Genomic DNA, 17,388 nt, shown 5'->3' on the forward strand with positions numbered 1-17,388 from the left:
TGGTGAAGTGTGTAATGCTGCGTCGTTCAATATTTCTGGCGAGACGATCCACCACGGCTTTTTACATATTCCCCTCTTTTTTCTCGATTTCGCTTCTGACTCTCGATATTCCTCGATGGGTTGCGGCCGAGCACATAAGTTACGCTCCAGAGATATGCACGCAGGTAACTCTTGCGCCATTTTTTCTTGGCTTTTGAAACGGTTTGGACACTGTATAATCATAATCTGTTAAAAAATATATTGTATTATGATATAAATTTATTTTGACTAATCAGTTTGTCTATTATAAGACTAAAAAGAAGGTGGGCAAGCAGTTATACCTTATGTTACTAACAATGCATAGTTCTTTTGCAGCGCAAAGTTGGCTGTATCTTCTAATCCTAGATTTCAGTTCTTTAGCTCAGAGGTTCTCATTCATAGAAAGTGTCTTGGTATCTAATATAAATGAACTAACACTTTCACCAATCACATGTCAGGAAAGGATGAGTAGAACCAATTATAGGTTATGTTACTAGCAATTTGACTAACCATTGTTGGAAGTGGTCAGTTTATCATAAGTTATGTTACTAATAATGCATAGAAGGTATGTTTAGGCTGACTGTACTTTGTATCTGCGGTTTTTGATTCTCTGAAGAGATGATTCATACTCATAAAAAATGGCTTGCTCTATAATCCAACTAACAATAACTACATTACCACTTCCACTAATCACAGGTGTGAAGGGTCGCGTGAAATCAATCATAAGTTATGTCACTGACATTCTAACCAATTGCAATCTAGGACCAACCACAAGTTATGTCACTACATGGGAATTTGACTAATCACAATTTTCGAAAGGATATGTAAAATCAGTCATAGGTTAACCAGTAACCTGACCAATCGAAATCCAGGAACAAAAATATAGAACCAATTATGTATTACATTACTAGTCCTTTGGCCAATAGCAACGCTAGCATGAACGTGTTAAAGCAATCATAAGTCATGTTCTCGATAGGTTATGCATTTATGTTAAAGTGCAAGTAATTTTTTCCCAACTGCACAGCCATTATGGCGTTTGCAATAAAGTACAGCGACGTCCGTGATAAAAAGGGGCAAGTAAGAGGAAGAAGTAAGTAGTGCACGATAATTCAGCCGTCTTTGTTTCGTATTTTCGTGAATGCTGCTGACCCGTGTCCCCGACCAAGGAAGATGTTTCATTCTCGTTCTTTCGTTCCTGCTGTCCTATTAAAGCGCGATAGCACGAGTTCCAGCGAGTGCTAGGATGGACACCGAACCTCCTCGAACCTCGTCGCGAACGAGGACGCTGCGAGGCGCTGAGGGGGAAGTTTTATACATTCGAGACGGGACGACGATGCGAATAAACGACGCAGCGGTAACGAATGATGTCTCCGTAATATTTCAGCGGGATCGCGCGCTGCCTTTTGCTCGCCCCCGTCCCTCCCTTTTTTCTTCGCGACGCTTCCGGGGTCTAGATTCACGAGACACGAAAAAAGAGGAGGCGGGGACAGGGGATAAAGGAAGGCGACAAAGGCTGAACGAAAGAACAGGCCAGGAAGAGATACCTTGGTATCGCGGATGTGCCCTCGTAAAGGCTGCGCCTGCTGACCTTTTCGCGATATTGCTAATGGATGCATGCGTATTTAAGCAGCAAATTGTTTGGCGAATGTTCGAGGATCCGGGGAACAAGAGAATGTAGAAGGAGAACGGAGCAAATTCTACTTGCTGTTAGAGTTTCTTTTGTGACAAAGGTAGAATCTCATGGAGTCTTTTCTTGTGCTTGTTATGAGCTTTTGACGTGGTGGATACATGTTCCTGAGAACTCTTTGTTCTTTTATTATTATTTAATGCAAGTAGAGAGAACTTGCTAACATTTGTAAACAGAAAAAGAGACAAAGTATAGTTTTCAATTGTTTTAAGAATGACATTAGTTAATATTTATGTTTCGCTGGGAAATAAAATGACATTCGTTAGTCAGTGCAAGAACTGATCATCAAAAAAGGCAAATATTTGTGTTTCATTATCGCTGAAATGACTCATTATCATACGAGCAGAAAATCGCAAGGGCGGGGTTGAGATTCATGTCAGTTAAATTCAAACATAACTTTATCTTATCTACGGCTAAAAAGGTCAAAACTGACAAAATAATTCTGTGAAATAAAATAAGTTTATTAACAAAAAATACCGTATAACTATGTACATTAATCTGTATTCGTATTATTTTTCTATATTTTTGTTTCATTTTCTCGTAGTTTTATTTCGACAGAACTTTAAGATTTCACTACATGAAACGCATTTTGGATAATTATCTTATGGTAAGCTTATAGCGAGAAAACAGTATATATTCAAATACTGATAGTAAGACAACTGTCATTATAGTGGCAACTAACACTGGATTTAAAATATTATATATTAAATTTTTAGCAAATATAATAAATTTTTACATGTGTGAATTTAGGGGTGATATTAATAACATTAAATAATTGTACGTTTTAGTATATTGATTTGTAAAAAGACCACATCAATGTTTAATGAGAATATTATCTTTTTTATATTTTAGATAGTGAGTTCACTTGATTTATCGAATTCATTTCTGAAGAAATCGTTCCAGATAAGTAAGAATGTTATTTCTGAAAATATAATGAATCTTCACCATACTTCTGTTGATTTATCTCTCATTGATTCTTTCAGGCTGCTTTTTTCACCATTTTTCAATTATGCTCTTATTTCAAAAATGTTGTTTTTATTTCTAAGATACTATATTTAAAATAATACGTTTCAATGCAATTTTATATTAGATAATAGTATCGGGGAAAAAATACTTATTAAATCTTTCCAAAAACATAAAAAATGATCAGCCAAATATCTAAAACAGTTAATTTGTCTGGATATGCAGAACAATATTTTTAAAAAAATTATTTCAATTATTTACGTGTCTCTCATTTGTACTCTTCAGTTACTGTGTTTTTATTATCACTATCAGAGTAAACATACTCTAGTATATGGAATAAAAAACTTGCAAGCAATCACGTGTAAAAACTGAACAATTCTATACAGTTTTCTGTAACAATCAAAAGAGTCTGAAAAAACGTTCAAAATCCAATTGCTTTAGTTTTAAACCCTTTACACGAATATTTTTCTCTGACAGGCTCGAATTGTATCAGCAATATTCAATGATATTGAAGATATTGAATGCACTTGCCAAAAATACTGAAACTCCAAACCAATTTGTTAGTTTCCAATAAAATTCGTCTTTTTTTCAAACAACAGATATCTTCTGAAAATTACTAATTTTAACAGCAACCATTACTAAAGAAGATCCTTTAGTTTATAATCTTTCTTAAAAACTATTGAGGGCATAATAGAGGGCAGTAATACTAATATTAAACATAAGTATGATTATAGCTGAAACCACAAAGACAAGAAATATCAAAATTGATGAAAATGATGGCATTTTAATGAAAAGATAATCATATTAACAATAAGAAATAGTTATGTTATGAATAATCCATAAGCAAGCCAGATATAATATAATAATGCAAGAAATATAAAAGATAAAGTTGACTTCATTAGTTTCGGAGATTTAAGCTTAAAAACTGTGGTTTTAAGAAAAAGGCTTAAAAACTTTCATAGTGGCATAACTTCGTCAATTTTTGAGTTTCTCCATAATTTTCTAGGGGCATGTTTTTAGTACTTGGAAAAACTGTCTCTAACGAAAAAAAGGCACTATTCTTTTATAATCTTGGACTGCTAGAATTCATCCCGTATCCTCGAGCAATTTCAACGATTCTCCACCATCACTTCTAAATCCTGGTATCACCTAATTACCCACACCAACTCTCTCCAAGATACTTATAATTACTTCCTAATAGTCTACGGGGTTCCATTTCCCATTAAAAACCGAAACCCGCATAAGTCGAACCCCAAAACCCCAGCGCAGTCGAGGAATAGATTCCAGCAGAACGTCAGTGCAACCTCCGCTGTGCACTCCACGCACGGTTACTTTATTCCCCTATAAATTTCACGGACCGTAAATCGCGCATAAACGTAATCGTCGAACAGACGAGATACAGGTCCGTGAAGCTCGTTACTCATCCTGCTTCTTAGATTTTCTAACTGTCGCCTCAGTTGCGCGGCCCTCGAGCCTAGTCGTCCATGCGTTGAGAGGTCAGCATAGGTTATGTCACGCGGTTCGACAGCCTGGCGCCCAGGGTGGACCCCCGCGAATGTATAGTGCCTCTTGGAAATATAGTAACTTAGGTGAGACCCACTAAGTGGCGTGTTGTGCAATACCCTTGTGGGTACAAGCCGCCAAATGTGTTCTGTGCTACTTGGTTCAGGGCTACATTTTATTTTGCCACATTTACTTTCTTAGCCTCCACAAGGCTCCCCAAACCCTCATTTAGGCATCGTTACTCTAGGGTTCTAAAGAATTAGTACTGTACTTGAACCGTTCCTGAATGCCTCACCAGACACCAAAACGCTCAGAATCAGAGCTGTGAAGAACTTAAACCCCTGCTGTTTTTACGAAGTTATTATATTTTCGAGAAGCACTATAAAGGCACTATAGAGGCTAGGCTAGAGGCTGTGAGTTATTGCGGCATGGACTGTGTTTACGGTCTATTGTACAGAGCTGGAAACATTGCATCTGGAAAGAATGTAGATCTAAATGTAGACCTTAGGATATAATGGAGTAGGATATAATGACCGAAGCAATCATGACTACTAATTGAATCTATGTATTCCCTATATACGGAAAACTGACAACTACTGTGTCAACGTGTGAGAAGGCGAATTTTGCAGTATGATAGCATTGTGTGGTCTCCTTACTATGAACTCTATTGCAAGCAAATTGAATGTATTTAACAAAAGTTTTTAAGATTCATTGCCAAACATAGAGGCTTTCAACGCTCTTTGTCCTCACACTTCAGACAACAAAAGAAAGATGTTTGAGATCATATTTGTGAATAAAGTGCTACATGGACTTCTGCCTTATTCATACATTATTAACCGATTCTCTCGGAATATAGCATCGAGAAATCCAAGAGGTCACTTGCTATTGCGGGTCTTATGCTTATTTCAACCGTATAAATGGAATGGCCAATCTAGCCAAATCTGTACAGATAAAAATCAATCTCTTTAGTCAGTCATTACCATCTTTCAAATCTATCTTGCAGAGAATTCTAATCTAATTTGTGTTGCAAGCCCCGATGCACATATTTTCCTTTCTTGTCTTCTTTTTTATGCTAGATCTTTTTTTATGCTAGAATTTTTATACGCTGTTTTATGCTAGATCTGTCCTCATGTCCAACTCTTCATTCTGTCAAGGGATTTTTTCCCGCAAATGTATAAATAAATAAGGTGTCTCGGGTGCAATCCTTCCAACACTCCACAACACATACCATGTAACACTTAATGAGCCAAGATCTACAGACTAGACCTAGGGACTCTAGATCACATAAGATTGGGGCAGCAGATGAGACGATCCCTCAGAGGGTCCCGACAATGGCCCTAATGTGCCTGAATGATGATATGTAACAAACCTTATTCAACAAAAACTTTGGGTGAGCAAATTGAATCCGGAGGACTCTCCCTCCCGTGACCATCCGAAAGGAGGTGTGGAATAAGATCGCGGCACGATCCGTTGATCGTGTGCGTGCCAAGGGGGTGAGAGTGGCGATGGTCGAGAGGAACGAGAGGGGTCGAGAGAAACCGGTGGAGCAAGAGAGAGCACGACCTTTCGGGTGAAGATCGGATGGTGGGGATGAAAGGGCGGTCTGCGCACGCGCGACTCGCGGCGGAACAGCTTCGCGCGGCGACGCTCAGTCTCGTCTGTCGCAATCCAGTGCAGATATACGTGCAATTATCCTGTCAACAGTGCTTAAAATCTCTTCTGGTGCTCGTGTTCGCTGCTTCCCTCGCGCGTCCATCGATATCGTTCGCGGCTCGAACTTCATCGTGATCGATCCGCCGCCGATCCGCGGCGTCCCAGGTGCCAGAAGGGACTCGTATGTCACCCGCGACCACGTGAAAGAAAAATTTCAAACCTCCGCTCTCGCGGCCCGTCACGGCGATTCGAATCGCCGCCGTTGCCAGCCGCCGTGCCCGCCTGCTCCGAGCCCGTGATCAGTCGGTGTCGTGCGCCGTGCGGGTGAGTTTGACGTTTCCAGCGTGTAGTGACAGTCAGTTCGGAGCGACGATGTGTTAACGTCCGCGTGCTATCATGACTGTCCCGTGAATCTGGATCAGGGATCGGTTGCTGCTCCGATGTGCCATCGAGGATTGCCACCTCGACCTCGCGAAGTTTAGCACCTAGACGCGGTTGTTAGTGGTGTGTGACAGTGCGTGACCAAGAGACCTGTGACAGCGTTTCCGCTTTCCGTTCCACGATGACTCGCCACCTGTGGCTAAGATCAGCGCTTGCCTTCCTCGTGATGTCAGGTAAGCCCAGACAGAGTGCGTGGGTTGCGCGTGTGTTGATTCTGCGGTCACTGGTGCAGGGGTACATGACATTAGACTGGGGAGATGGGTGGTGCTTAGCCCTACATCTTTTGTAAAGTACAAACTTGATGCTTAAGGGTATTATAATGACCTCTACCCCCAACAGCCTCTATTACCAAATATTCGAGCAAGAACAAATTATTCTTGCACAAAAAGGGAGTACAAGGTATCCTATGGCGGATGTATAACAGTGACAATGAGTCTCAACCTGGGGTGAGTCCACAGGACTTTACTTGACTTCTTGGCAGTAAGGAATGATTCGCTGCAAGCTGGATTTCAATGAAAGGATCATACACAAATAATCATTTCAGGATCCAGTCTATTAAGGGTACATAACAGTAGCTAATGCGAGCAAAAGAGGGGATTCAGCGGCTCCCCACGACTGAAACATAACTTTTCCTCACCCCACTGTGTTCGGCGTCTCGCCAACTAGTCATGACACTCTGTTAGCGGTGTGGTGTCGGTCAGCTGGCCAAAGAGTGCCACGCAGCGCGAGGATAAAGTGGCGGAAAAATGTCTCACGCGGGGAGTCCCCGCTGTTTGCTACTGCAAATCCTTCTTACATTGTCGCGCCTCAAGCGTGAAATGGAGACAAAAGGAATGCGCGAGCTCGCGGAGCTCGACTAAGCAAAGAAATGCTCTCCCTCCTCAAACCGACTGTGCAGAGGAGTTACCAGGACAATGTTGAGGAAACTGGTCTTTGTGCTTTCGTAGCTTTGGTTGTCGATGCGGGAATGACACAAGGACGCTACATTAATTAGTTAATGAGTCTGTGCGATGGCATCAGCGGAATGTGCTAGCTTGTTATGTTAGCAGATTTTTCACGATTAATTCCTGCCTTTGTGATGCTGGGCCGTGAAGGCTGGAGAGGGCTCGTTTGTTTCGGAACTTTGCGACGTAAAAGATCTTGCGAGTGTAGTCTATCCTATTTTGTCAGTGTTCCTTGTATGCTACACCGAAACTTGGAGCTTCGTACCAAGTGATACGCGTGGGATATACTCAGGGGCTTTGGGTTATTAAATGAGGCTGCTGCAGATGTGGCGACAGAATTTCGAGGATATTTATTATTTATCGAGGACACTGTATTTCAGTTGTTAGAAAAATTCAATAGTGTCGTTCTTTAAAATGTCTGTATTTTTAGGCATAATGAATTTCTTTGAATCGAACCTGTTGTTTTTGGTTAATTTTGTGTTGTCTTCGCGTATGAAGAATATTTTTTACTGGCAATTTTGAGTTACGGAATTGTGGAAAACATCGCGCTGGTAGAATCGACTGTTTTATATGCGAACATTCTGTAGATCCGACGACTCTGTAGGAATAATTCCAGAGGTTGGATAGTGATTGAGAAGAGAATTTCTATTTATATTCAAATTCTGTTAGTGCATTCATTTGATCAGAAACTTATCGTCATTTTATGGGTTCGTTTCGCAAGTAATGCCTCTTTAAATCAGTCCATTTAAGAAAGGAAATTAGTATTTATATCGAGATATTGGTTCGCTAGCCTATATTGCTTCGAAAAAATTTCTAACCTTTTTGGAGTGTGAATGTGAAAGTTGGAACGGTAGTGCTTGTAGCAAGGCTTGATAGTACTTGATGAGTGTAGTCGACTTTGTCATTCTTTCTTGTCTACTAGAACAGGATCTCGAGCATTGCTGAAAAATGGAGTTGAAAATGCAGTCAATGTAAAACAAAATGTAACGAAATGTATCCAATCGATTACTCTAGCTGTCTGACTCTTAACAAGAAGTCACACTCTTGATGCGAATCAAATTTCAAATGGCAATCTTTATATCGTTGAACTCAAAAATAATAAATTAAGAAAGATAGAAAATTTTTTCAGTAATTATTGGCAATTTTTTGTTCTTCTAATTTATACCTATTTATCTCAAATAATTCTAATTATTCTTTAAATTATATTAGATTATACCTCAGGCATATGTCATTTCTCATTTTGTTTCAAAAGATTCGAAACTTCTGGGTAAAAAGAGAAAAGAAGTAAAAAAATATTTGTCTTCTAAATTTTTCAATGCTTAAATAATCTAGTATTCACGTTTTCTAGTTTTCTAACATTTAAATTTTTTAATTTTCACATTTTCGAGTAGTTCTTTCTTTAGCTCAATTTCTAGATTCCAATTCCTGGAATAAAATTGTTGTACTTTCTCGTAAATATCGCATACGAATCTGAGAACGTAACTGAAGCTGCGCACTTTTGTAAAATAAAATAAATAAAAGAAAATTTACAATTCCAAATGCTACAAAAAAGTAGAATTCATAAGTGTCATCAAGGTTTCAAGCATTTTTAGGTTCTGATAGCAGTTTAATGTAACTGCCAGTTACTGAGACTCTAACTCTAGAACATAAAAGATTAAAACAAAGAATATCCTAATCACCGCTGAAAGCGTGAATACCAAATCAGAAAAAGCTTCAGCACACAATATAACTTCGCTAAGAATTGGCAAGTCGTGCCACACTTTCGACCAACAGTGCATCAACCGACACACGTTAGACCCATCCCCAGGATTCCCCCATAAACCACCATCAGCAGCGCTACGAAATCGCCAGCCGATTTCACAGAAATAATTCCATCGGTCTAGTAATAATCTGGGAATTGGCAAAGGAAATTCCTGCGTATATTCTCAGGGCTCGCTGGGATCGGAGTTCTTCGTAAATGCAAATCGATTCCATCCCCTCCTGGAACGATCCACGCGTAACGGAGCGGTCTTTGTCGCGGACCGATATCGAGCCATTCTCCCTCACAAAAGCGAAATATCTCCTGGACCAGACGGATTCTAACGAGTTTCTCGGTAATTAAGAAGCCATCGTGTCGCACTTGTCGCATCTCCCGACTATAGGCAACCCTTCGATCTCTCGGGCCCAGGTACCCCCACTCCGCTCGTCGCGCGCTGGCTCGTTTGCCTTTGGGGCGGAAATTTAAATCGCGAGGGAAGAAGGTCCCCCCGACGCTCTCTCGCGGGATTCCCTTTTCCGCGATCCTGGCTTGATTGCACTCACGAAACTCTGTTGTCACTCCTGGGCAAACTCATTTGATTCGGGGACCGCTTTTTCAACCCGATCCCCTGAAGCTGCCACGGTCGGAGCAGAGACCCAAGTCGGAGCTTTTCACGGCACGGATACTCCAAGCCAGGGGATCCCGCGTCGGGGCTGTACATTGTTAAGACCGGATACTTGACTAAGCTACCGGGAGAGTCACTTTTGACTACCGCGCTCGTCGAGTGTAATCTCCGCGGTTGACTTGTGTACGGAGCGAGAGGAACGATTTACGACGCATTAACGGGCCTTGACTTTCCTGTCGCGCAAACTTTGTTGAGTGACTTAACCGACGACGTACGCGCAGCATGCCCTCGACGATACTCGGGGCTCCTCCGATGCGTGTATTGATAACGAGACCTCTGGCGGAATTATTTAGCGGTGATCGTGGTATCGCGTTGCGGATAGAGGGAGACGAGGGTTGACTTGCGGATGCTGGGAAGGCTGTTGTTGGTGTTAGAGAGAAGCAACGCTCACTTTTTAATGAGTCTTTGCCAGCCTGAGGAACTCCTGGAGCTGAATACGTCGATACTTTTGGAAGACGAATAGCTATTAATTTGAGAGATGGTTGTTGAGGTTATGTCGTGCAAATGCATTTTTACTACTTTATAATGAACTGAAAGAATAATTGTAGCGAAATTAACCGAAAAATGTATAACTACTTTTGGAACCGTCTCGTTCTCTTTCGTTAGGAAGAAATCTGCACACACATGGATGCTAGGGTACCTCGTGTGTGACTTTACGCTGTGTCTCGTAACGAGCGTTCCTCTCCCCACTCTCGCAAATTTTGTCACGTACATCGAGAATAATATGTATACGTACAAACATCCTACTTCGATCACAATGTACAGTTTTAGATACACATATGTATTCTCAACAATAGCAATCAAAGTTGCCTTGCGTATATTTCGTATGCTTGAAAGATTTGAAAATACGAGTGTTTGAATATTTGAAATATTGAGTGAAGTAGGTGAAAAAAATTTCGCCAGTGCTTTCAAATTCCCCAGCCATGAAAAAATTATGAACCAACATTTAAAATCGCGAAATGATATTAGTGTTTTAGGTATCAGATACGACCCTTAATTTTTTGAGACATTTGATTTCACTAAATAGATATTTAGAAATATTGTAATACTCTTTAAATGTTAGTGAAATTGTGGTCACCTACCTTATTTGAATACTTGGAGACTTGGGTATCTGAATATATGAAAGAAGAACCAGAAAGGTCTTTCTAAAATGTTTAGAGTGCACACGCGCGCACTTGTGGCTAATTGGAACTACATATTCTGTATAATTTTTTAGCGAATTCCCTCCCTCCTGCACTTGTGTATGAATACAATGCAAAATGAACTTAATTAAGTATCGACTAGGTGCTCTATTACAATTAAAGTGATAAAATTATCCAGTTTCTAATTATCCAGTTATCTACATTTACTAATAAAACTTATAATTTAATGCAACGATAGCAATAGTGTACTTATTTAATTTGTGAATTTTTGAATCTTAACTATTTCAAACAAACTTTTCTCGATAAATCGAGCAGAAACAATTTTATCGCGCATGTTCGAATTTATTTCTGGGTGTGAAGATACCATCTCTCTGGCTTTCGTTTCAATAACTGACAGACGATTACGAGTGGATCGAAGCTGATAGACGATTATGAGTGGATTCCTGTTACGTGCAGCTCGCCTGTAATTAGTAGTAAGCTGACGTACGGTCGAAACTTCGGTGCTGATATGTGTATTTATTTAGAGTGCAAGTGCCATTAGGATCGGTAATATTTGTGACATAACACCGTGGAAGCTATGTAAGCAAGCACTGCTAATACTACTTTTGGTATTCAGGATCGTCAATCTTCTTACAGTAGACAGACTAACTTTACTATTGAATTATTACAGTCCAAATGGATTTATTTGAACGAAACTAACAGATATGAATAGGGTTTAATATGTCCTTTATATCTTAACATTCTGGTAATATTCTTAAAAATAACAGGAGTATACATAATATTTATTCATTTGAAGTAAAATGAGTACGAAATTAAGATAGAAGTAAAATTTAATTAGAAGAATATTTATAATATTTGTAGAAATTAATAAAGATCTAATAAAAGTCATTAAAAAAAAGTATAAGTTACGTATATTATCAGAATTCTTTCTGAACTGATAAGAAACGACCAATGTAATAATGTCTAGGGATACAAAAACAAAGGTTAAAACAATTTTCTGTTGGATTTCGAGTTCAACACTCAGATACATTTGTAAGTTTATAAATTAAATTAAATGGAGAATTGAAAGATGGGAAATCAAACACTATATTATGTCGCTTGGATGTCATAAAATGTTTGGTATTTACTATATGAAAAGATTTTGATATATTTTGCTATCTTCGTGAAGCTTGCAAAGAATTCAGATGAAACTATTCTAAGAAATATTATTAAATTTAATAGTTATAAAAATACACTTTTACATTACAAATATTCATTTTTTTACAATTTTCGAAGCTTCGTAATCGTTCACAAAGATCGTATATAAATACACTTTCAGAAGTACAGTTTAAAAATTAAAGATTTAACAGTGAACTATGTTATTCTTATACATAATGCGTTTTCTATACAATAAGAATCCACAGGTATGCAATAAGAACCCACAATGAACTTTGATATTACAGATTGATAAAAATATATTATATTACATAAAGCTGTTAGTTACGCGATTATTTCCTTAAAATGAGTTTTTAAAATTCTAAATAAATATGTAGTTATGTGCATTTACAATGCAATCGAGGAAATACATTTAATTTCGTTTACTGAAATTGAAATTATTCACAGATGTTAGGTAATTGATAGTTTTAATTAATTAGGTACACTCGACCCCTGAATAATTACTCCAATTGCTTTCATATAGGAAAGAAGTTATATGTGTTTCTTATAAGTACAGCAGGTTGTCCTTGTTGAAGTCTACAAATTTTAAATTATAATTTTAAGCAAAGGCATACAAAGACTGTTATCTTTAAGAAATGCATTTAATACCTCCTAGTTGAAAGATATTCATTAAATTACATATTTATTTCGAGTGTTTAATTTGTTTGTGTGTAAACTTATTGTATTATGCATTATATGAATATTTTGGACATGGAATGCCTAATAGTATTTACCCTAACATCAAGATTCTAGCGTATCGTGTGCATAAGTACAGAGGAGAAGTTACCTCCATCTAGGTACATGCCAATTTCACACTGATATATGCAATCTATCAGGCTACATGATAGTGTGATATGTAGCCAATGGCAATCCTACGTCGTTGGACAATAGATTTCATATGTGTCCCAGAAATTGAATTGAATAGGAAGTCTTTGAAAGCTTAGAGAATCAAATTAATAGTGCAGCAATTAGTTTTATAGAAAATTTCAAATTACAGTGATACTAACAATAAGAGAGTTAAACATGGTTTTTTAATCCCTAGTTAGGATGATTTCGACACTATAGTGTAATGCGATTAGTATTACGCAATTTAATTATGAAACATAATTTAAAATTGTATACAGAAAATTCATGACTTCAGTTTATTAATTTTTATGACACTTAGTTACATTTTTCGTAGCAAACGAAAAGTTAAATTATTATAAATAGTGTAATTCCAATATGTCAACTAAGATCTAAAACTTGTAAATCTCAAAAATCTTAGTGTAAATTTAATTTTTAATCCTAACGATTTAGACTTTGCAAATTTGAAAATTCGTAAATGTGTAATTTGAAAACTTGATTATTTAAATATTTAATGCTTCAATTTTTCGATACTTGAATACTTGTGAATTTCAGACATTGAGAGATTTGTATCAGATTTGAAAATTTAACTACTTAAGCATCTAAAACTTTAAACATTTCAATATTCTATTGCCCACATGTAAATACTTAAAAATTTGAAACCTTCAAATTCGAAAATTTGGAAATTGGGAAACACGTAGTCTAATAATCTCACAATTCGCAAATTTCAAAATTTAGATATCCACTTAAAAATATACAAACTAAAAAACTGATATATTAGAATTCTCGAAAATTTATATTCGAGTATTTGAACATTTAACACTTAAGACATAACCCATAAAAGTAAAAAAAAATTGGGAAATTTATGTACATATATGTTAGGGATCATTAAAAGTACTTCAATGACATTAAAAAAGCATCAAAGCAGTAATAAAAAGAAGATTACCAAATCCTGCAGTACAAACACTGCGCCACCTACAGCATAAGCGCGAATCTGCTGTGAGAGTCAGTGGCAATCGCGATACTTTTTGGCCAAAGAAGCCCAGCCAATAGGGTGAACTCAGTTTGATACATTATGAACCTGTTTTTGTGGCGCGAAGTTTAAGCATAATTAGAGGCAGTACGCGTTCGCCTACCCTCTGCTGCAGTCTCGCGCCCCAGGGCGTATTTTTATTCGACGAGAATTGTTTACACGTGAAAACGGGCAAAGAGAATTCCACGACTCCCCTTTGATGTTCCTAATTTATTCTGTGCCATTGTTTCCGGCCAGCGTATCTTCGAAGGTTGTTTATTTCCCTTGAACAGGTAATTTATTCCTGTAATTAACGTACCGTCAATCATGCATACTTTATTGCGAGCGTTGCAGTCTCGATACAGAGAGTTTTTTAACGCGAATAAATGTAAACGACGTCGAGTAATAGCCAGGGACCCCTTTTTTCCCTGCGAGTATAAAGCTTTATAAAGAGGCAATAAGTCGAGGTTCTTCGCGTCATTAATAATCCGTCCATTTCCCTGGCAGTTAGAAACTTTTAGAATTGCTATTAATTTTTTCCAAACGTACACGCTCCGCGCGAACTTCTCGGCCGGGAGCTAGAATTGTACACGAGGACTTGGGCACGGCCGCAAAAAGCCAGCAGGAGAAATGTTACATCGCGAAAGTCGAAAATAGTTTGCTCGTTAAGTGCAACGCGCACGACTTTTTTTGGCCCGTTTTCTTCGACCGCGCGTATGATGCGCCAATTATTCTCCTAATCGATTTCCTATTTATTTGCCTCGCGTGCAATTCCCTTTGCCGACTGTCATATTTATTCTTCCTTTGTGTTGCAAATTTTAATTTTGTAGACGCACATCCGCCCTAGCGCTGGCTTTGTGTTTATGAATCTGTAATATCGTGTCGTAATTGCTAAAATCAGTCTTCGTTGCTTCCACCCATGGCAGAGGAATTTCTGGGGATTTCGGCTCTTATTTAATTGATGTATTTATTTCTAAATTTTACCCCTCCGTGATCGGAAACAATATGTTCAAAGTGATTGTGTTATGTACATAAATATCGAACAATTTTAATAACATGTATTTTAAAGTAATTTGAAGAATTCTATTTTCGTGTCACTAAATACGCAGAAAAATGTTATGGTATGTGTTTCTTTTTGATATTTGTGTAATTGGTTTCTGAAATCTAATTATTTTCTTTCTTCTACGATGATCAGAATAGGCTTTAAGGTTAGGTTTAAAAACAGCTGGCTCTGAAGATCGCCACTGCAATTATATGCTTCTAATATTCGCTTTCTCATGCGTATGATTCGCAAATAAAGACGTTATAATAATAACAATAATACGAGAAATAATACTAAAAATAGTAATACAATAATTCAAGTAACACATTACTGCAATTTTTCCTTCCGTGAAATTAGTTTTGTTAAGACCTATAACTATTTATTATGTATTATTTTTGATATTTGTGTAATTGGTTTTCTGAAATCTAATTATTTTCTTTCTTCTACGATGATCAGAATAGGCTTTAAGGTTAGGTTTAAAAACAGCTGGCTCTGAAGATCGCCACTGCAATTATATGCTTCTAATATTCGCTTTCTCATGCGTATGATTTGCAAATAAAAACGTTATAATAATAACAATAATACCACAAAAAATACTAAAAACAGTAATACAATAATTCAAATAACACATTACTGCAATTTTTCTTTCCGTGAAATTAGTTTTGTTAAGACCTATAACTATTTATTATGTACATTATTCCTTACTTATTATATTTTTCACACAATAAAACATTTCTATACTTTATTTCACTGTTATTTTCGATACTGTTGTGCACTAACTGATTATCTCGCATGTTTGAATAAATAAATTAAAGAACACCATTGGTGTATCATTCTTAAGCAAACCTTAGAATTTTCCTAAACAGAGTAACCAAATAACCACCGCGCAAAAGGGATCGATATCCGAATCGAGAAACCTGCAAATACGCATGACTGAAGACGTCATGGACGCATAAAATAAAGCCCGCGAACTCTACATGTATGTATGTATATAGCCAAAGCGCACAGTAACAAGGGAAGATTAGGCGAGGCTTGTGGAAACGAATCCCCCCATCGGCGGAATCAGGCGGAATGAGGAAGGGATGGTAGGGGGCGGAGAGTTGTTCGACGAGAGAGGTGGTATCATGCGCTGTCAATCTTCGATCGTAAAAGTACAAGTTATCTTGTTAAACCGGAGAGAGAATATTCTCTCCTCCAATAACTAGAAAACTCCTCTTTGAAACTTGCCAGCACGCAGGGACGAGGTAGAGGGGGGGCAGGAGTAAGGAGATGGGGCTGGCTTCCGCTGGAAGATTAAGGGCAGCCTTTTTGTAAGGGTAAACGCTCGCTCTAGCCAGCGACCAAACGAGTTGAAACGAATGCCTCTCCTCGTGTGTACGAACAGTCGGAAGGATAGAGGGCACAGAGGACGAAGGAAGCGAACGGGCAGCGTCGTTGAAAGAGAAGCTGCCCTGGCCGAGCAGTGGCTATACCAGTGTCTTTCGAGTACACGGCGTGACTGTCGACCGGAACCCCGGGGGGCTGTAATTTCATCTCGCATTAGCCAGGGAAAGTCCCAACGGGATACGATGAATGCGTCTCACGGTTCGCGGACTTCGCCGCGGCGGGAAGGGGGGATGAGGAAAAAACAGGCAGGTTTTGAATGAACTCGTGGCTTTCTCGGATTTCCATTGCGACGCAAATGCACGTCTCCGTGGTCTGCATAGCGACCCATCGCCCGCTAGGCTGACTACCAAGACGATGCCATGGGACGAGAAAAGGAGGTACATTCGCTCACGCGCCACCACCGACGGGGCTTTTGTCAATTTTCGTCGTTATTCCCGCGGGAAGAGTCCTCGCGATAAAGGACGTGCGCGTGGCAGCCAAAACCCTCCTGGAGCGCTGGAGACGGGATAAGAAACATAGGACTGTACCGCAATGAGTCTTTGGAGACTCGTGCCAGGTAAACGTCTTGGACCTGTCGAAACGTTCCCGAGTCACTCGGGGCCAAGATCGAATCTGTCTACGGGTACAGACTTCAGTCGTTTCGAATCATTGCCAGCAATGAGCTTATGAGGTATAGGGATACAGGGTTCCTTCAGGTCATGCATTAGTGACTTGAGGCTGTCACAGTCCAGGTGTCAGTGACTTGAAAAGGTAGTAGAGGTAATAGCAAACTTGTAACGAGATGGCACTCTATGAATATAGGTCTCCTGGAAGTTCACGTGGGTTTGTTCAAGATGAATTTCTTCAGTTGTAATGTGATTGCAGATGTCCTGCGTAGGGTTACCTAGTCTGGGACTCATAATTCCAATTTTCAGAATGAGTTATCCGAGTACTTATTCTAGCAATGAGTAAAGAGAAATAGGTGGATTTTAGAATATTTTTTAAATCCTTTTAGATATATCTACTCTAGTCTAGGATTCACGATTCCAATTTTCAATATGAGTTACCACAGAAATAATGACTTAATAGAATAGATTAAACTTGGAATAATTTCCAAAACTTTTTTAGATCTACTTACCTGTTCCCATATTACACATC

The 17,388-nt window shown here is 38.6% G+C and overlaps 1 protein-coding gene across 1 annotated transcript in view; it reads left to right on the top strand.

The window, feature by feature from the left end:
* The first annotated feature begins 5,872 nt into the window (after positions 1–5,872).
* LOC143181714 (uncharacterized) overlaps positions 5,873–17,388 on the top strand; it is a 181,124-nt gene continuing 169,608 nt past the window's right edge. Inside the window, exon 1 of the mRNA XM_076382262.1 lies at positions 5,873–6,438. Within this exon, the coding sequence (XP_076238377.1) occupies positions 6,387–6,438 (52 nt within the window). The 5' untranslated portion in view covers positions 5,873–6,386. The remainder of the gene's footprint in view (positions 6,439–17,388) is intronic.

This window comes from Calliopsis andreniformis, chromosome 7 (genome assembly GCF_051401765.1).
Source record: "Calliopsis andreniformis isolate RMS-2024a chromosome 7, iyCalAndr_principal, whole genome shotgun sequence".
In the NCBI taxonomy this organism is placed as follows: Eukaryota; Metazoa; Arthropoda; class Insecta; order Hymenoptera; family Andrenidae; genus Calliopsis; species Calliopsis andreniformis.